Genomic DNA, 18,944 nt, shown 5'->3' with positions numbered 1-18,944 from the left:
GCGACGTGTCGATGAGCCGACTCTTCACATCGCTGCCTCGTTATTGCGACAAAGATATTGTTACCACCACCCACAGGCAGACTTGCGCTTCTTACAATCTTCTCTTATTCGCCCTTTACCAAGCGAGGTCCCGTACTGCCGTCGTTTTATCAACATCGAAAACTGCCGTTCCCAGATAGGGCTCTGCCGCGCCACTTGCGCCGCGAGCCTAGCCAGATACAAAATGCCGACATTCACCTCCTCACAAAGAGCTTCTATATCACAGTTTGTCAGCTTCACTCAGGCAAAGGAGAGCATAGCTGCGAGGGTGAGTCGGTTCAGACTCTCCGTGGACAATCGGTTAAGGAAAATGCACAGTTTCTCAAAAACCATGACTGGAATGTAGAGAGGGCACTGGATTCGTAAGTGTGATCTTCTTTTCTTCTCGCTCTTGCGTTGTCGTCTTCTGTCGATGTGAGTCAACCAGAGTCAACCAGTGATTGATTGGGCCTTTATGCCTTGATTTTTGTTCTGCGGCAGATGGCCATGGCCTTACTTGAGCCGCAACAGAATGAAGTGAAGAAGGTGTGAGCAAGACAGCCCGTGGCTTCCTTTCATTTGGTGCTGCCATCGAGGCACTTCATCTGTTTCCCCACTGCCTGCAACCGACAACATTTACACTTCGGCGCACCTGCCTGCAATGCCCTTTGCCTCATATGAACCTTAAAGATCCGGTCGGTCTTTACAGGTATCGCTTGACTTGTTCCCCAAAGTGGTGTTCCTTCTGCATCTACACTCCTGCCAACTCAAATATCTGCTTTCCAGTCATCCATCAATCATATTGCTGCTATTTCTTCTCTGCGCTCTCTGCATTTGGCGCCTATCCGCCATGCCGAAACGCAAATCTACAGAATCAATCCAGTCGTCAGCCTCAGGCAAGAAGACCAAGGTGGATGGAGACGTGGCTCGAATTTCCAATATGAACCCCTCGTCAGCAAAGTTGACTGTCAGAGAGAGGTCCAGCAAGAGCAGTGGCAGGACGGGGCAACGTCACAGGCATGCAGGATTGAGCATCGATTGATCTTGTCCCAAAGTCACTGACACCACATTCTCTTATAGGTTCTACCAGAGTGGATCTGGCACGACGTCAGTCCCGCCACTGCAACAGAATCTCAACAAGATCTTCGACCAATACCGTGGTAGGACCTCAGCCATTCTGGGAGGCGCCAACGGCTGACAGTGCCCAGACAACCCCAGAGATGCACCGGACAAGATTGGCATAGAAGGGGCGCAGAAATATCTCACAGACCTCGATGTCGAGCTGGACGAAGTTGCCCATCTTGCGATTTGTGACCTTCTGCAATGTCCTTCCATCGGCGAGTTTGACCGCGAACCCTATGTTTCCGGCTGGCGAAGCGTTTCTACAGGCGACAAACCATATGACAGCTCGTCAAGACAGGCACAATATATCGACGTGATCCGGAAGAGACTCTCAACCGATTCGAACTACTTCAAGCAGGTTTACCGGAATGCATTCAAGCTTGCAAAACCAGAAGGACAACGCAGTGTACCAATGGACTCAGCAATCGATTTCTGGAACATGTTCTTCCGCCAAGGCAAGGGGGGCATTGAATGGAATACAGCCTCGACCAAGTGGTTGGATCTTTGGTGTGAGTTCTACGAGTCACAGATCAAAAGACCGGTCAATAAAGATTTGTGGAACATGGTCGGCGAGTTGGTCACGAGGACAAGAGAACCCGGTGGTGAGTCCTTCGACTGGTGGACGGAGGACGGCGCCTGGCCCATGGCTATCGACGAATATGTGGGATTCATGAAGAAGAGAAGCGGTGACGGCGACTCTATGGATACTAGCTAATCACCGAATACCTCTGTTCGGACCGGGGGTTTCCTGGTGGACGACTCTCACGTTGGAAGTGATCCTAGCAGCCCAGTAATGCTACAGTATGTCCGGCTCCAGGGAGGAAGCGGCCTCATCGAGCTGAACACGACCACTTGCCATACTTGGCCGTGATCATTTACTGAGACAGCATGGATTGATTGGAACATTCATACGCGGTCGCAGCTTAGCGCTTGCTGGCTCACATGGATCTTCTAGGAGCTGCTTAGTCAGGAAATGAATGGCACCTCAAACACCCCTCAGATCGTCTGTTCATTGCAACCAGAGCGTGACACTCGAGTTGGCAACTATATTCTTCTCATCACTATTCTCTGTTGTTTACGCTGGTTTCGATAATCATCTGCTTTCGGGTCCTGGGACTCTGGATTCTCTTCCATCATTTCACTGCTCCCGTCTTCTTCCCGTATCTTTCATTTTCACCGCGTTTCCCCAGATAATGATCCCCGCGCTGTCCGACCTCGAATGATCCACTTGTCTTACTAGCCAGGCCGATCAAGAAGTCGATCAAGCCCAATACCGTTGAACCACCTCTTACGAGTTACGTGCACTGTATCTTACCTGGTACCTCGTATTGCTACTCGGCATGCTCGGTCAGCCCTCATAGCCCCCACGATTCAGATCGACAACATCATATCCGGAAACATCCCGCCGACTCCTTCACAGCCTTGCCCGCGGGACGCATGCGCCATGCATAGAGGATGCCTTTGCTGTCGAGGGAGGTCTTGACTCTCCGCCTTATTTTCGAATGCGATGAATATGGAGAGGAAAGCACTGCGGCATCCGAACAGTCACGAAACCCGTCCCCTCTCCTCTGCCTACCCGTCGAGCTTCGCCTCGAAATCCTTCGGCACTTGTTATGCCTAGACTGCAATCGCAAGGCCCATACTCGCCGCCAACCACAAAGTAGCATCTCCGAGTTGTTATATCTGAATCCGCGACGGATTCTCGAGGCTGCGCCGTTCAAGCACAAGGGAAACCAAGAGATTAATGGGAATCCTCCGATCATAAAGAGCTGCCACCTACACCCGGCTATTCTCAAGACATGTAAGCAACTCTACTGGGAAGGACGGACGGTGCTGTATACAGACAACAAAGTGCTCGCGATCCAGTCAGGCATTAAAGGTCTAGGTGCGAAGTTGCAGAACTATGGCGTTCCAGTCCTTGGCCCATTTCCTTCCACAAGACTGATATGCGGGCCTCGCGACGAATATCAGCCAATTCACTTCAGATTCAACCCTCTCATGCTGTTCACTGGTGTGAATACGAAGCGAGACGCTCCATTCTACATCAGCAGTCATCTGGATGCCGCAGATTTTATGCATGCTCTGTGGATCATGGTCAAATCTCCTTTTGCACGGGGGATGGGCCTCAACTTGACACTATCGACAGAACTTCATCCTCGTCACATTGGTCGCACACACAGTTTCGTCAAGCTCGCCGTCTTGCCCTGGCTGCACCCGCACATTAATTCTATCAAGTTCCTTTGTCCTTACAATGACACGAATCAAGCACACACAGAACATCGACTGGTCGAAGGACGAGGATTGCTTACTTCCGGAACGCCGTGTGGTCGCAGCTCCGTTCAAGACGAATTCGACAAACACTTACTAGCGAGCCAAAAGGAGCCCAACTTGCACATATACAGGGCCATTTGTCACTATCTTGAGCGGATCTTGCTTCAAGGCGAGATTTGCGTTGATCAAGGACAGTACATTTCTGCCGAGCTCTCCTTCGAGCGTGTGTGCTACGAAGCTTGCAGCCTTGTCCGCACCAGAACCAGCGCCCTCGTTGACGTCTCATCTAGGAGCAAAGATGGCATCAATCGTATTTGTAAGCTGATTGCTGTTAGTGCGTTCCGACTTTGCGAGCTGCGAAGTGGATCTCTGGCTCAACTTGTTCTGAAAAGACAACAGAAACAGCAAACGAGAGAAAAGGAGAAAGCATCCACTGACCCAGAAGTATGCGATGGATGTCGAAATGTGGACGGATGCCGCGATGAGGTTCGCGAGCACAGCGAAGAATCCGTCTCAACCTTGAACGACGGGAATCCGTCAATCACGTCACGTTCTGAAGACACAAGTGGCGTTACTGAAGTCGGTCCTAAAGCCGTCCTGGCAATGCCGCCTGGGCGAGCACTCAACGGTTTGCAAGCGGCGCCGGCTAAACCAGGTCTAACAAAAAGCCCAGCTCTGCCCAGAACCTCTCGACTAGAGCCGCCGTTGGCCCGAGATCTCGCCCTCACCAGCGGTCTTCTTGCTCTACGACTGCCGTGTGCATCCCCAGTGCCGGAGTGGAATATCCGTCTAGACACGATGCTTCTACGACTTTTTGCCCTTCGAAATGATTTTTCCAACGCAGTATGGTGCATTCGTCGCATTTACAACAACGGGACGGTCGTGATTACTGGCATCAAGCAGAAGAACAAGGCCGGGGATAAGAAATGGGAACCATTTAACGAATTGATGCACGACCTGGCACAGCAGCTTAGACCGGGTGCCCCAAGAGACTGTTTTTTCGAAACAGCGGACAAGATCGAGCAAGTGGTCATGTCGTTATGGGGAGAACGATTGACTCCGAAGAAGGGGTTTAATGGTTTGATCTGGACGTTCAGGTGGGCTGGCTAAACAACCAGGTCCCACAAGACTTGTGACTTGTCGCCGAAGGTATTTTGGCGTCTTACCGAGTGGGATTTTTAGTTTCCGCTTTTTTCACGCATGGCGCCGGGGTTTGTGGCATTTTCACGGGACCCGGCGAAGCTTGTCCTTTCAAGCAACGGCAAGGAACGACCGATATGGACACCATTACGATGTTAACGATGGCGACGGTGTCAAGGCGCAAATTCTTTCTACTAGTAGAAATCCCATGATTGTGGTCTTCGGATATGTTGAAGCGCATAACGCTGGAATGGGCACATCCATGGAAAGGTAATTATTGCTTGAGGGTACCTCTTCCCAGCGAGCCAGGGTAGGCAAATACCAACATCTTAACTACTAGACCATCTCATGATTCACGGAGCTGCTCTCTTCCAATCTGAGTCCGAGGAAAGCACGAGTCAGAAATTCTGTGCGACATGCGATTGAGATGTCCGCCAGACCAGCGGAACTTCGATGCTTCTTCAACGTCGCTTACTTTGAGATCTTGGTTTGGTCAGGTTCCACTTTGCTCGCAAGCAGATATATGCCACATAAGGTACACGCACTTCCTCCTTGTTTCGGACACGTGTTGATAGCCCGCCCGTTGGGCAGGCCCACGGTGTCATTCACTTCAGAGACTACAGCACGGTTCTGGAAACAGTAGCAAGGTTCTCCTCGTCTCGAGATCTCATCCGTCGGGATGTGAGAAATACTTGAAAAGAAATCCCAGAGATGATTGCTAACCAGTCACTCCTTTCTCTCTGCCTGCGCGCCACAGACGATGCCTATCACCGGCAAGTTCATTAGAAGAGAGGGTGTCACACAGTTCTACCTAGGTGCCTGGGATTCCTTTTCAGAGTGAAGTCTCCTGCTGCTGCTGTTCGTTGAAAGGACACCAGCACAATGGAACTACTTTCACTGCTGACTGCCTATGCCATGCTCTGTTTTCACATTGAACAGAGCGACGACCATGGGGGTCTGTCGCTGCATTTGCTTGCACTGTCTCTGCCTCACCCGCTTGGCAACCAGAAATCAAGGTATGTTATCAGGTCGCAGCTCAACTTTACTGACTTGTCCTCCTAGCCCTATCCGTAGTCGTCGGATCGTCTGTCCTGGTGTTTGATGATTTGTGATGTCACCAAACCTCTGCTCTGCGATATGATTCGAATCGCAGCAAGTGGCCATGAGTGCACGCTCATGGGCATGCCTCTGGAAATCCGCCGCATGATCCTTCGAGAACTTCTCACGATCGACGCCAACCACAAGACCCTGATTGCACCTCCAAGCACGTGTTTTATGCCTAGGAGGATGAGACGCGATGAGTTTCATGCTGCCGCTGTGAGAGAGAAACACACTTGCCTACTCCACAGTGCTATCATGTCGACCTGCAAGCGACTGTACGAAGAAGGACGAGCGATACTCTTTGAGGACAACCACTTTGTCGCGATCCGAGGAAACCAGAAGCTGTTCATCAAGGTCATGGTAAAGTGGAACGTGTACACGTTTTGGGTGCCGGAAACCTGGGCTGGGAAATGGAGTCGCACGAGCGCAGCCTTCGAACTGGACCATTACCACGTCTCGCCGAACGTCACCATCGCCTTCAAAACAGCCGTCGACGGGCCGATGAGGCGAGGAGCACCAGTCCTGATTCCTGCACGACACCTCTCGGCAGCTGTTCTCGCCGTACTCGGGGTGCAAATGACCCACCCACGGACTGGTCCAATCGAGCTTTATTTCCACAGCAAGTATGGAAAGAACTTGTTTGGGGGCAAAGAACCATTCACGGTGGAGGAGCTGCGAAAGAAGATCTTCATCTGGCTCGGCAAGTACTCAAATGGCTTTAGATGGTGCTGGAGCCAGGAGGCGCTTGATGAGCACGAGAAGCAGTCTCGTGCCCAAACTGAAGCGGAAGTTTTCAAGGCCTTTCAGGAAACAAATGCCTATCACAGCAAGCGACACGCTGAAGAGAACGCCATGTACAAACACCTCAGAGAATTCGTCGTCGAGATGGACGAATGTCTCGACGAGGACAAGCAAGCAGAAGCCTTTTCCAAGTTTCAGGAGTTCGCGCATCAAATGTCTGCGGCTGAGGACAAGGCCCTCAATGGCAGTTTCGCACCCAGCCGGCCCTTACCGTTGGCATTTATCGAAAGGACTGGGCAGCTGTATGCATACGCATGCTACCGAGTCACTTCCTTGGCCAACCCAGATCTTCTTGGTTGGCACAAAACCCTCTACCTTGAATGGAGTATTGATCGCGCGCTGGTACTTCAGCGCACCGAGACATGGCGCTCGCGGGGCTCGTTGCTGTTTGCTCAGAAGTTACCTGACCTTATGCTTTGATGCAGAATTGTTACATGGAGCCACTACGGATTTCTGGATTGAAAATTGTGGAGATAGGAGCGCATGCCATTGTGGATGATGTGGTCGGCAAAGCTGCACGCCGCAAGCGAACTGCTGATTTTCTCCGACAACGCCTTCAGCACCTACCAATTTGGCCAAGAGTCTGCAGAAGTGCAGAGAAATGTCCGGAAAGCAACCGCTGAGGCCGTCAGGGCGGCGCTATTCGACATTATTCGGTACCTGGACCGAGAACTGAATTGCAACTATGGACATGTGCGTAAGTTGAAGGATCAGCCCTTCGACAAGGATGAATGGGCCACAAGCGCTATGCAATCATGAGAGGTGACGCAGTGAGCACGGTGCGGGTACTAGGGGGCAAGTTGATTTTACAAATTGCATGTCATTGTGGTGTCGTGGCCAAGGTGGACACCGGACATGCCAGAGATCGATGCCAGTTTGTCTTGTCCCGCATCCATGAATGTTAGTGTACATTGCAATCAACCCATGAATGCCCATGAAGTCCTTGATTGCTCTTGACTGCAGTATCCACCGTATAATACCCTGCATTGTTCTCCTCCTCTGCTTTGTGCAAGCGCTTCCAAGCACCAGGGCAACCAGATCAATTCATCCGAATTGGATCCTGGCATGACAAGGCTGGGCTTTACCACGGAGAAGGCCAGAGGAGGGAGGGTGGATATCGCTGGCCGCGGACACCAGACAAGAAATGTTGATTCGGCCAACGAATAGCCTGGACCTTGAAAACCATCCTACTCTTGTCGAGGATGTCCAACTGGTGGAGTTCCGCATCCAGGATTTGGCCCTGATTCTCCCCATGAGAGAAGTCAAAGAGAGCGGCAAGTGAATGAACAAGGAAGAGAGAGTGAACAACAAGCTGGTACTTCAATGGGTCCCAACTGCACGGCGAGCGCAGTCACAGTTGCCGTCACCTAACTGCACCTACCTCACCTCTCCTCACCTGCCGTGTCTTCTCATCACAACATCCTATGCTTCTTGCATCTGCGACTCCAACCACAATCGCTGACATGGACCGCCCAAGCAGAAACCGCAAGCGTGCCGCTTCGCCTGGAGATATTACGACACCTGCTGCTGCTGGAATGGAACCAAGCAGTGACTTCCACGCCTCCCTGCCTGCCGGAACTCGAATTCGATATGCTGGCCAAACGCCCGTACGGTGGACAAGGCAATACACACCAGGGCAGTGGCATTGTGATGTCGCCAACGACAACTTCCTTCAATTCGGTCTCCAGCGCGAAATCCACTAGCGGGCCCAGTTGCACATCCTCCGAGTATGCAAGCAGCTGAAGGACGGACGGGAGGACGTCTTCCACAGAGAGAACCACTACATCAGTGTCCATCGAGCCCCGGACGACCTCATCAACAGGTTGCACAGTCTCGGCGTATGCTGTCGACGCTGGAAAAGAGCCTCGTACGGAGTACATTAGAGTCGATCATGAGTTCCGGGCCACGAGGGCGTGCAGGGCTGATCCACTAGCTCCCCACGAAATACTCCTGAATCAGGCCTCCAAGTAAAGACCTCCAGCTCACCTGCAGTTCGCTGGGTATGTACGGAATACTCGTATCGGGTCACAGAATACCAGGCACGACCTCAAAGACACCACATGATAGTAACAGTAGAACCGAAGGCATCGCACTCGCGTGACACAAGATCCGACCAACTATCTAACCGGCTGGGAGTCACCGTGCGAGGTGGCCGTAATTAGGCGGGTTAAGTAAAGGTGTTTCAGAGCCACGCGAACGCTGGACGCCTGGCCTGTTTCAGGCTCACCCACAGACAGGAGGATGCAGCGGCATCCCCACACGAGGACCAATCAACCACCGAGCACGTTTCGAAGGGGGTTGAGCAGCTGCACGACGACATCAACAACAACAGAGCTGACAACATTGCGGATAATAGGGACTGCACAGTGTACGGCGCATGTCGACAATATACCAGCCGGCACAATACAGTGAATAATTGCCACAATCCTACCTAGGTAACACAGCACAGCACAGCACCGCACAGGAACCGGGGGGACGTACGGAGTACTCAACACATACATCACATTGCCGCCCGTGCCCTGTTCTTTGTCCTTCTAGTTACTTAGACACTGGAAGACAAGACAATCGAACCCAGGACATCGAGACAGCGAGACAGCGAGCGATTGAGCTTCGTCGTGAAGGGAATCGGCCACGTCCACGTCCACGTCCAAGCCGGAGTCGTCGAACTCGACTCTCCAGCCTCGACTTTTCAAGTTCAGCAGAAAATATCAGTCCTTACTGACACGGCGGTCAAACCCAAAGATGCCAAAAGTGCAAATCCACGAACACACGACATCCTACCACGCCATCACGACCAAGTCGCCCCACGGATTCCAGTGTCTCAAGAAATTGTTCCTCGAGTACGATACGGATACCACTAGTGGTGGGAATTCCAGTCGAGGGACGTTGGAGGGGCTTTTGGCGCGAGATTTTGTATGTCCTGTCCTGTCCTGTCCTCGCACATTTCGCATTTCGTATTTCACGGTTCGCATTTCTTGATTCACGCCTGACTGAGAAACATTGTGTCTTTGATTCCTCTGGGTCGGGTATCATGCTGCTGCATTGCTCATACGAACATCCGTGCTCTTGCTACTGCTCATGCCATGCCACGCTAACAGTCACGATTACGCAGACGGACAATGAAAACGAATCAGAGAGGAGTATCGGGCGCGAGGAAGCGATTGTGAACATCATCTCTAGTCGGCAACGGTGTTCGAGACATCAGATCGATCTGAAGCGGGCGATTTGTATCGAGCATGACGCGAAGAGGCAGGAGGTGCTGTTTGAGGGGGTCAGGTTTATGTTGGTACGAGTTGAGCTCTTGAACTTCTAATTTGGAACTCTGTTATGAAAGCTAACTAACAGTCATCCGCAGTTTTCTGCAGACAACGTACCTGTAGTAGAGGATAAAGGCGAGTGGATCCGCGTGCCTTTCTCCGGCCGCATCGAGGTTCGCGTTAAGGAGAATAAATTCTCCATGAAGGACGCGGTGATCGAGATTGTGAATAGACGGTGGACGATCGACAACAGTCAGTTGGTCAAGAGGGAGATTTTGGCTGCCCGCAAGGCGGTAGACCCGGTGGGCTCGGATACTGCTGGTCCGGTGAGTCCCATGTCGAATGCAAGTGGGGGCCTGCAGTCGACAGGTACGCCGCAAATCGGACTGCCCGGTGGTATGAGCGAGTTGCCAGCGGCGTTGTCGGGGCTGGTCATGACTGACAGTAGGAGTCTACCGCCATACCCTCATTCGGCAACGGGGACGTCGACCGTTTCGGGAAGCTCCGTCGATGCTGGGGATAAGTTTCTGAAAACTTGAATGTCCCCAGCGAAGAGAGGTGATGAATCAGCCGTGGCTGCAAGGAGTGTGAAGCCGACCATGTCCGCATTCCTATTCCCGGTTTCCGAGCGTCCACAAGTCTTGTTAGCGGCATCATTGTGCAGAAGCGAGTCTCGTGCCCGTTGACGGAGGATGGCCCTCTCTTGAACCAACACTGGGATTGCGACAGCCAATCTTCTTTCGACGCTCACGAACTTGGACCCGTCTTCGGTAACGGCGCCGTCCTGCCTAGTCCGCCCCTCATGAATCTCTCAAATCGACTTTCCATCCGTCCAAAGAAACCCCGATAATCCCGTCCCGGCGTCTCCGGGTTCCGCCACCCGTCTCTCGTCCAGACACTCCAGCTACCCATCTCTCTAGCCAACAGAACGTCCGTCGCTAATCTATCTCCCACAACCACAATCTCTTGCGCGTCCTCTGTGACGCCATGATCCTTGAAGTGGGCCAAAATATCCGGACCGCAGAACGGTTTCTTGCGGTCAGGGTGTTGGCGCAAGACGGGGATTCCTAGCTCCTTTTCCAGTAGCTTGGCTTCAGCTTCATGCTCAGCCGAGGAAGAACTGCCCGCCGTGTTGGAGACGATGAGGATGCTGTGTGGGTTGTGGGAGAATTCGTCGCTCTGTTTCAATTTCTCAAGCTTGTTTATATATGATTGATGGAGCTTGGTTGTCTCCGGCGGACATAGCGTATTATCCTTGTCAAGAACCAGGGCGCGAATAGTCGGTTTCTTGCCTGTGCTGTTGAGAGAGGGAAGCCACGGGCCGATTGGCAGTGGAAGTGGAAGGAGTGTAGGTATGGTTCTGTGCGGGAGTAGAGAGGACGGCTCGCTCAGGGCGTAGGCCAATGTCAGGCGCAGTGCTGGGACATTGGAAAAGAGTGGCATGTCAGAGAGTGATCGTTGAAATGGACCGCCCGGCGCTTGTAGAAGACTGAAGTGAGTGTCAAGAGAGTGTACTGTACGACGTCAATATCAACACGCGGAGATAAGATAAGATCCGATTCCAGATCGCATTCATTTTCCCACTGCGACTTGCGGTGCGAAGCAAACATCTACTTGTGAACTGACTACACATTTGAGTTCCCGCTTCTTCTTTGCTTCAGGACCTACTGTCGCACTCTACCCCGCGAACCTGTCAAGTACTGAGGTCGACTCGCGCAAGCCTACCACCCGCCCACCATGGGCAAACTCACATCCACAATCGGCATACCCATCAAGCTGCTCAACGAGGCACAGGTGAGGATCCCACACGCGGTAGCAGGAAGGACGAGGCTAAACTTTGCGTGTAGGGCCATGTTGTCACATTAGAACTCACATCCGGTCAAGTCTACCGGGGCAAACTTCTGGAAGGTTGGTGGCCGTACCCACAATGCGCTTTCTCGACTAACAATGCCCAGCGGAAGACAACATGAACGTCCAACTAAAAGACATCACCGCCACGGCCCGCGACGGGCGCGTCTCCCACCTCGACCAAGTCTACATCCGAGGCAGCCACGTGCGGTTCTTCATCGTCCCGGATATGCTCCGGAATGCGCCCATGTTCAGATCTAGGGGGACAAGAGGACGAGGTGTCGGGCTAGCGAGAGGGCGGGCGACTGTCAATCGCGCGCGAGCAGGGAGGAGGCAGTGAATATGAGACTGGTACAAGAAGCTTGGAGATTTGGTATTCCGATGGAAGGAAGTGGCTGGGCCCTAGTTCGACGCTGCCTATGTGCTGCAAATTACACAAGGGAAAGGAGAGCACAAATTGCGTCCGAAGAGATTGCACGCCACTGGCAGGCACGGGAACGTGCACGACGAGGCAGAAGTCTGAGATGTGCCGCTTGATAGCACCGTGCATGCATGTTGGGGACCTATGGCGCAATAAGTTGAGGAGAGCCCTTCATGCAGTTGGAAGTCCAAAGACTGTTTACGGCACGAGGACCGGCGGCATAGCCTCACCAACGAGGAATCGCTTGTCGATCGACCGCTGAGGGCGTGGTGGGTGGCGTATATGTAGCCTTTGCTGACGAAGGAATATTAAAGCCTCGCCGCACTCGCCAAGGCTGGATATAAATCCGATCCTTGTCTTGACAGCATCTCCCATCCTAAGCATTCCATTCGGTCTGTGCAAGGGTAATCACTTTACGGCAGAAACAACCTAAACTTACGCAAGACTTGTAGGGCACCGACTCTGACAAACCGTGTAAGGGTTTGCAGAACCCGGCCGTGAACTACCGCTCCCCTGAGCACGCCTCCCACCGTCGAGTACCACATTCTCATGGAAAGCATATGACACGCCGGAAACGCCGAGCCAGACACAGTACACAAGCATACACATACGACGAGGCAAGCACATCCGAGGATCATAGTCTAGGCGAACGCAAACACCACCAAAGCCATGCCTTCTACGACGTCTCCATGCCCAGTAAAACCGTCGTCGCTCCGCCTCCTAGTCCTCTCTCCAAGCACTATCCCCGGCATTTCAGCGCCAGTGTCAGAGTCAGCATGGGCGTCAGGGCCAACGCCAGCTCCGTCCTCGTTACCTACACCGCCCCTGTTCCCAGCATTCCTCGAGGCAATCACCGGCTCCAGGCCGTCCGCCGACGTGGCCACCTTTTCAGGCTACACTTCACACCCACCCGTAAGGTTGACGACGAAATACTACGCCCGCGACGTGGGGATATGGTGCGACGAGTTACCTTCACCGTTTGCCACGCCACAATCTCCCGGTAGGCGAGCGTCTCCCGGACCAGCATTGCCACCACTGAGCGAGAGAGATGCAAGGAACTCGCTCGATTCGAATCCTCCGAGCAGTGACGAGGACGAGGCCGAGAGTCAACGCCAGGTCAGCCAGGGCGTCAACTCAGACACAGACATAGACGCAAGCACTGAGTCGATGACCCCAATCCCAACCCTAACTCTCGAGGACTGGACACGTCAGATCCTCTCACCAGCGGCACGCGAAGTCCGCGCCGTGATAGCCGGGATCGTCCTTCTCTTGCCGATTTCTGCCATTTCAACCTCTACCACTACCTCTGCCGCCCTCGCGACGCGAGAATCAGCATCAGCATCGGCGTCAGCATCACACTACCACGACCAGGACCCGGACCAGGACCGCGAGACCGAGCGGGACCCACTCATCAAGCTCATCCAAACAGCCCACACCCTCCGCGAAGCCATCGAGGACGACTTTCCCGGCAGGGATATCGCTTCCCTCGTCGTGTTGCAGAAGGCTTCTTCCTCTTCGGGCCCTGGGACGAGAAGGACGAGTCCCACTACTACTGAGCAAAATGGGCTCCTCATTGAACAGCTCGAGGAGCGGTGTCTTGAACTGGGATTCCTGGGGTGGGAATTTGTGGCGTGGGATGGCGTGATCAGAGGGCGAGACGCCCAACAAAAGGAGGAGGACCAAATGCAAGAGCCAATGCAAGCCGAGAGGAACAAATATGGCGAGAGGAACGAACACGGCGAGAAAACAGGTCTCCCGCGCGTGCTCGAGGTTCTCGAGTCGGTAGATTGGTCGGCCGAGCCGGGTGACGGTGACGGAGGTGACGACGGGGACGATCTCAATTTCGATGACGATGAATACACCGATGGCGATGACGATACGTTGCCGAATATGCGGGCCAGGACGTTAGTGGGAGACGGGGCCTCCAGATTCGGCGCCCTGGACTTTGAACTGCAGAGGGAGATGATGGAGTTGAAGATGAGTATGCTCGGGGGAGACGACGAGGAAGCGGGAGATGATGACAGAGGGGATGATTCTCGGGAGATGAATCACAGTGACGACGCCGACCAAGAAACGCAGATCGAGAGGCTTCCTGGCCTGGTTGAACGGGTCGTTGCCATAAGGGAGGCGGGACTGGAGATGGGCCAGGACGAGAGGGAGAGGTTCGCGAAGAGGGAGATTGCGCGGATTATGAGGGAGATGGGATGATTCGGCGGTGGAGGTTGTGATGGTCTCTAGGACGTGACTACAGGATGGAGACGACGCAAAGGTATGAGGTTTGGTGAACGCATTCGCTAGTATTCGGACAATCAGTCTGGACGCCATTAAAGGATCAAGACGACGCAAAAGTCTGAAATTTGGCATGAAGCACTCAATAGTATCCCGGTATTCTGACACCGGTTCGACCTCGACGATATCCACACAGGTACCTAGGTATGTACTGTACACCCGTTGCCGCCCTCCGTCCAGCTCTGTGGGAATACATACATGCCACTGGAACTCCGTCACTAAAACTTTCGTACAAAAGAAACACATATCAAGCATACAATCCATACACAAGTAGCCCATCCACGCAAATGCTGAAAAGTAACACATATCATAAACACATGAGGCCTACACCTCCCACCCGTCACTGGCCCACTTCCTCGTCCAATCCGACTTCTTCTCGGGCAACCACGGCTTATCACCCCCAAAGGCCTTGTTGTAACCCATACTCCAACGTTCTTCCACCTCCATGAGTATGGCTTGTTGGGGTTGCGCGTGAGCTGGGATGGGAACTTTAGGTTTCGGCCGACGACCTCTCGGCAAGCCTGAGCCCGAACCTGAAGAGCCAGATCCTTTGGGGCCAGTGCCGGATTTCGTTATGGTGGCCTTTTCGCCCGATGACGAGGATTCTTTCTCCACTTCTTTGATGATATCTCTCAACTCTTTATCGTCAGACGTGATTTGCGCCCTGACGTAAGCGACATCGCTCTCCCCGTCGCCGTTCAATATCTCCATGACACTCTTCCTCGGGGTATACTTGTACTTGTCCAAGTCGATCGGCCCGTCCTTCGGCACAACATTCGGGTCCAAATATGCCTGGTTGCCCATCTCAAGCAATTCGCTGATATCGAGGCTCTCGCCATGAGGAATCTTCTCGGGATGGCTTGGCGTCACACAGTCCATATCCACCTCCTTGCGTAGAACGTGATCAATGTCGACAGCGGAGAAAAAGGCGACCGACTGGGGCAGATCTTCAATACCCATTTGCTGGCTGAACATGGCCCTGGTCCAGAGGTTACTGATTTGTAATGCCATTGCCGCACGGTAGCGATCTTGTTGCGCCACAAGGTATCGGATTTCGTCATGCACTGTGATAGCAAGACGAGCGTCGAGGTTGAAGCGACGGATCAGGTAGTCCATGGCGATGATTAGGAGGTGCAGGTAGTCAACACCTGAAGATTGAATTGCCCAATTGATGCGAGACGTCATGAACGAGCCTTGGTTGATGAACCTCCGCATCAGGGCTTCTGTAATCCCTGCTCCCAAAACAGGCGTGCGAGGACGTTCTTGCTCGGCGAATTCTTCGAGTCTGTTGAACACGAAAGATTCGGTGCCGCCACGCCAAAAGGAGCCGTTCCCGAGCAGCTTGCGTCGCGTGCGAGTGCCTTTTGTTTCCCTGTACAGCTTCGAGGCGATTTCGGTCGTCTGTTGCTCGGACAGGGTCGGATTAAATTGACGGAGTAGGGTCGCTGCGAATTTCAAGCCGGCGCCATAAATGCGGCCGTAATTGAAGACCTTGGCGTCATTTCGGGATATGCCCAGAATTTTGGCGGTTTTGGAATGGAGATCAGTGCCTGCAGCTTTTGTGCCTTCCAGCGTCATGAAGCCGATGGCATTGCCGCCATGAAGCCGGAATTGGGCATCTCCCACAAGAGATGCAATCCAGAGCTCCTCGCTGTCGACGTCTGCCCCAACAAAGCAGTAGCCAGGTGGTGCCTTGATCATTGCTTTCAATTCGGACCCAACACGGTTGGCTTTGGCATTCGACGCGGTCAGCCAGGTATTCTCCACGGCGCGCCGCGTAATGGTGCCCATCGGGATGATCTGAGGCAAGATAAAACCTTGATCCGATTTCCCGGTCAGCGAGGGATCCCGGTCGGCTTCCTTGACGATCAGCTGGGATGTGATTCGGTCACGGGCCGAGATCCAGTAGGAGCATGACGCATTCATCTCCAAGGCTTCTCTGGCCAATGGATACTGCGACGTCAATGTGCCAGATTCAAAATATTGCAAGTAACCCTTGGCTAGGGGCGATGTGCACCGTGCGGATGGGCCGTCTTTGTGCGGAAGCTTGTAGTAAGTGTGCGTAGTGTCGATTCTCAGCTTGACGTTCTCCTCGTTGGCCATATCGCAGCTGACGGCGTTGCTGTGCTCGTACTTGTGCACTTCGCCACTTGGGACCCGGAAAGTCCAACCATGCAGGTCGGACCACACTAAGGGGTATCCATCCCAGCAGAGCTTCAACAAAAGCGGCGCGATCCTCGTTCGAACAGTCAGGCTGATGGGTGACGAGTTCGAGGTAAATAAGTCTCGATACCAGTTAGGTGCACCAGCCTTTTTCTGCCGAGCGACCGGGACGGGCTTCTCGCCCTTTTTCTTTGCCTTCTTGTACTTGATCTCCTGTCCTGACCAGTCCAATTGGCTAAGCCAAGGGTCGCTGTGGTATACGTCTGGCTTATCTTTGGCGCCTAGTGCCACTTCACAGAGCTGTAGAAGTCGATCTTGGACGTCTTTTAATCTCTGCTGGTACGTGCCTTCGGCCCTTTCCAGGTACTCGTCCCAGGACTTGTCGACAGGCAGAATGACGGACGATATGTGTCGAAGCGCACCGAAATTGACTGGGTGGGGACAAGTTTCCAAAAAGTTGGGAAAGACTTTCTGGAAGACCTTGTGAGTGATGGCGACGTCCGCAGCACAGTAGTCCAGCAGTTCCTCGATTCGTTGCATGATGCCCTCCCGGTCCAGTTCGCCAAAGTAGTCCCTCTGGCTTTTGTCAATGGTGATGCCCGTGTGGAACTTGGCTACATCTCGTAATGAGTTAATGGAACTTCTTCCGACCCACAGTTCCTCCTCTTCCTCGCTTAGCATCTTACTTTCAAGCATTCTCTGGAGCTCAAACGAGTTGTCGTCGCCGGCCATTTTGTCTCGCAAGTCTCGGTTCTTCTTGTGCTTCATCCACGTTGGCCGTTGCCTCGAACACATTCCGTTCACGGCGACATGTAGGGACATTGTGTCAAGGAAGAAGTTCCGAGACTGCTTCAGATCGTATTCCTCTTTGACTCTTGCGCGATCGTAGCCGACGTTGTGCCCCACGACTATCCGCGGTTTCGTAGGGTCGCCCAATGGTATAAGCTGTCGAGGATTTTCCGTCTCGCCGAGCAGCCACGGAGATATCCAGGCATACCAAGCATTGGGACTGGCGGCAGTGGCCATGACGGCAAACGGTGACTCTCGCCACATGGTCTCGACGTCGAATGATAGCATCGTCTCGTCTGGCGCGTCCACCTCTTCCGTGGTCATGTCTGGGTGGTACTTTGTCCAGCCGCTCCTGATAACCCATTTCCGAGGTCTTTGCGGAGTATTCGCTCGGACGAAGGCGTTGGCGTAAGACAGGTATGGCTCGGAGGCGTCCATGGCCAGCTTAGTGAAGTGCTCGTCCAGACTGCTTCCGATGATCGGAGGCGCGTCAAGCCCCACGGCGGCATTGTGATCCTGGTTCTTGCCCAGTAGTCCATGCCTGCGCAAATGATCTTTGGACAGGTCGACTAAATCCGCACGTGGTCGCGTGGCCCTCGACAGGAATACTTGTGGATGAAGGTGATCGCTCAGTTGTTGCACACCAATCTCATTATATCGGGCGCTCGCGACCCGCGCCAGTGACTTCCGCTCGGTGTTATGGTTATCGGTCTCGGAGGCATAACGTCGTCGTAGGATCGCTGCGGCTCTTGCAGCGAACTGGGGGCATATCCTGAACTTCTGAGACGTTCTGATATAGCCTCGCGCACACTGCGCAGGCGTAGGGGGCCACAGCATTGATGCGGCCGGCTTTTGTCACTGCGGCATTGTAACACGAGGTTCGGGCGAGTGAAAGAGAAGGCGAACACGTCTTGACGTCGAACACTCAGGAGTCGCCCAAAAGAGTCCGGTCCGATAAAAGCTTATCGGCACGTGACCTGTTACGGCGGAGCAAATGCTCTTGCTTAGCGTGCTTCGTGAGCGTCGGTTTCAGCACGGGGACACCTTCGATCGGTCCAATTTGTTCAGCTCACCGACATCGCGCGATTTGGAAAGGCGTTGGAATGGCATTCAACCCAAAAAACCTACAATACAACAAACAAGAACCAGCCTTCCTCCGCAAACTGAAAGGGGAGTTTGGTGGTCTTGATGGAAGACACAACGTCCAGATCGCTCGACCAAAAAAGGACAGGTTGAAGACCGGCGATGACGATGAAGATGAGCCGGTGATCGTTGATGAGCAAGGTGAAAGGATTGAAAAGGCCGAGTTTGAGCGGCGGGTCAATGGCGAGGGCGAGGACGAGGGTTACACGCCAGCCACGACAGAAGATCCCAAAGTCTCGGAGCTGGGAGCCGAGCAAGGCACAAAGCAATCTGAGCGGCAGAGAGTCGCCGAAATCGGCTCTTCGGCGACAGCAAAGAAGAGGAAGCTTGGGAAATTTGTTGGTGGAGAGGGCGAGAATCAACCAAGTGAAAGCGACAAAGACGACAAGCAGAGACGCTTAGCAAAGGGGCAAACCGATGAAGTCCATCCAGCCCAGAAAGCTGCCACCGCGCCAAAGAAAAAAGGGAAGAAGATTAAGTTGTCCTTTGACGAGCCTGAATCATGACATCGGCGCTTCCTGTGGAAGGCCTTCGACAACGGAAGGCTCAAATGCCACGACTTTCACAGCAGCGATCGGCGA

At 53.4% G+C, this 18,944-nt stretch overlaps 9 protein-coding genes across 9 annotated transcripts; 7 read left to right on the top strand and 2 right to left on the bottom strand.

The window, feature by feature from the left end:
* Positions 1-868: 868 nt before the first annotated feature.
* Positions 869-1,855, top strand: A1O7_09001 (uncharacterized protein; the record flags this gene model as incomplete). The annotated part of the gene is made up of 3 exons (XM_007762990.1): positions 869-969; positions 1,099-1,178; positions 1,227-1,855. The coding sequence occupies 3 exons, from the start codon at positions 869-871 to the stop codon at positions 1,853-1,855; spliced, it is 810 nt and encodes a 269-aa protein (XP_007761180.1).
* A 740-nt stretch (positions 1,856-2,595) lies between these two features.
* On the top strand, positions 2,596-4,521 carry A1O7_09000 (uncharacterized protein; the record flags this gene model as incomplete). Its single annotated transcript, XM_007762989.1, has 1 exon — positions 2,596-4,521. One exon carries the CDS (start codon positions 2,596-2,598, stop codon positions 4,519-4,521), a length of 1,926 nt encoding a protein of 641 aa, XP_007761179.1.
* A 1,206-nt stretch (positions 4,522-5,727) lies between these two features.
* Positions 5,728-7,212, top strand: A1O7_08999 (uncharacterized protein; the record flags this gene model as incomplete). The annotated part of the gene is made up of 2 exons (XM_007762988.1): positions 5,728-6,795; positions 6,931-7,212. The coding sequence occupies 2 exons, from the start codon at positions 5,728-5,730 to the stop codon at positions 7,210-7,212; spliced, it is 1,350 nt and encodes a 449-aa protein (XP_007761178.1).
* A 2,356-nt stretch (positions 7,213-9,568) lies between these two features.
* A1O7_08998 (uncharacterized protein) lies at positions 9,569-10,249 on the top strand (the record flags this gene model as incomplete). The annotated part of the gene is made up of 2 exons (XM_007762987.1): positions 9,569-9,739; positions 9,809-10,249. Exons 1-2 carry the CDS (start codon positions 9,734-9,736, stop codon positions 10,247-10,249), a joined length of 447 nt encoding a protein of 148 aa, XP_007761177.1. The 5' UTR covers positions 9,569-9,733.
* Positions 10,250-10,457: 208 nt separating this feature from the next.
* A1O7_08997 (HAD superfamily (subfamily IIIA) phosphatase) lies at positions 10,458-11,153 on the bottom strand (the record flags this gene model as incomplete). The annotated part of the gene is made up of 1 exon (XM_007762986.1): positions 10,458-11,153. The coding sequence occupies one exon, from the start codon at positions 11,151-11,153 to the stop codon at positions 10,458-10,460; it is 696 nt and encodes a 231-aa protein (XP_007761176.1).
* A 294-nt stretch (positions 11,154-11,447) lies between these two features.
* Positions 11,448-11,898, top strand: A1O7_08996 (small nuclear ribonucleoprotein D3; the record flags this gene model as incomplete). Its single annotated transcript, XM_007762985.1, has 3 exons — positions 11,448-11,504; positions 11,558-11,618; positions 11,666-11,898. 3 exons carry the CDS (start codon positions 11,448-11,450, stop codon positions 11,896-11,898), a joined length of 351 nt encoding a protein of 116 aa, XP_007761175.1.
* Positions 11,899-12,648: 750 nt separating this feature from the next.
* Positions 12,649-14,187, top strand: A1O7_08995 (uncharacterized protein; the record flags this gene model as incomplete). The annotated part of the gene is made up of 1 exon (XM_007762984.1): positions 12,649-14,187. One exon carries the CDS (start codon positions 12,649-12,651, stop codon positions 14,185-14,187), a length of 1,539 nt encoding a protein of 512 aa, XP_007761174.1.
* A 405-nt stretch (positions 14,188-14,592) lies between these two features.
* On the bottom strand, positions 14,593-18,057 carry A1O7_08994 (DNA polymerase gamma 1; the record flags this gene model as incomplete). Its single annotated transcript, XM_007762983.1, has 1 exon — positions 14,593-18,057. One exon carries the CDS (start codon positions 18,055-18,057, stop codon positions 14,593-14,595), a length of 3,465 nt encoding a protein of 1,154 aa, XP_007761173.1.
* A 266-nt stretch (positions 18,058-18,323) lies between these two features.
* A1O7_08993 (uncharacterized protein) lies at positions 18,324-18,869 on the top strand (the record flags this gene model as incomplete). Its single annotated transcript, XM_007762982.1, has 1 exon — positions 18,324-18,869. One exon carries the CDS (start codon positions 18,324-18,326, stop codon positions 18,867-18,869), a length of 546 nt encoding a protein of 181 aa, XP_007761172.1.
* Positions 18,870-18,944: the final 75 nt, after the last annotated feature.

This window comes from Cladophialophora yegresii, assembly GCF_000585515.1.
Source record: "Cladophialophora yegresii CBS 114405 chromosome Unknown aczIN-supercont1.6, whole genome shotgun sequence".
Classification (NCBI taxonomy): domain Eukaryota; kingdom Fungi; phylum Ascomycota; class Eurotiomycetes; order Chaetothyriales; family Herpotrichiellaceae; genus Cladophialophora; species Cladophialophora yegresii.
Note: the sequence above shows the minus strand (reverse complement) of the source record. Positions and strands in the feature narration are given on the sequence as shown.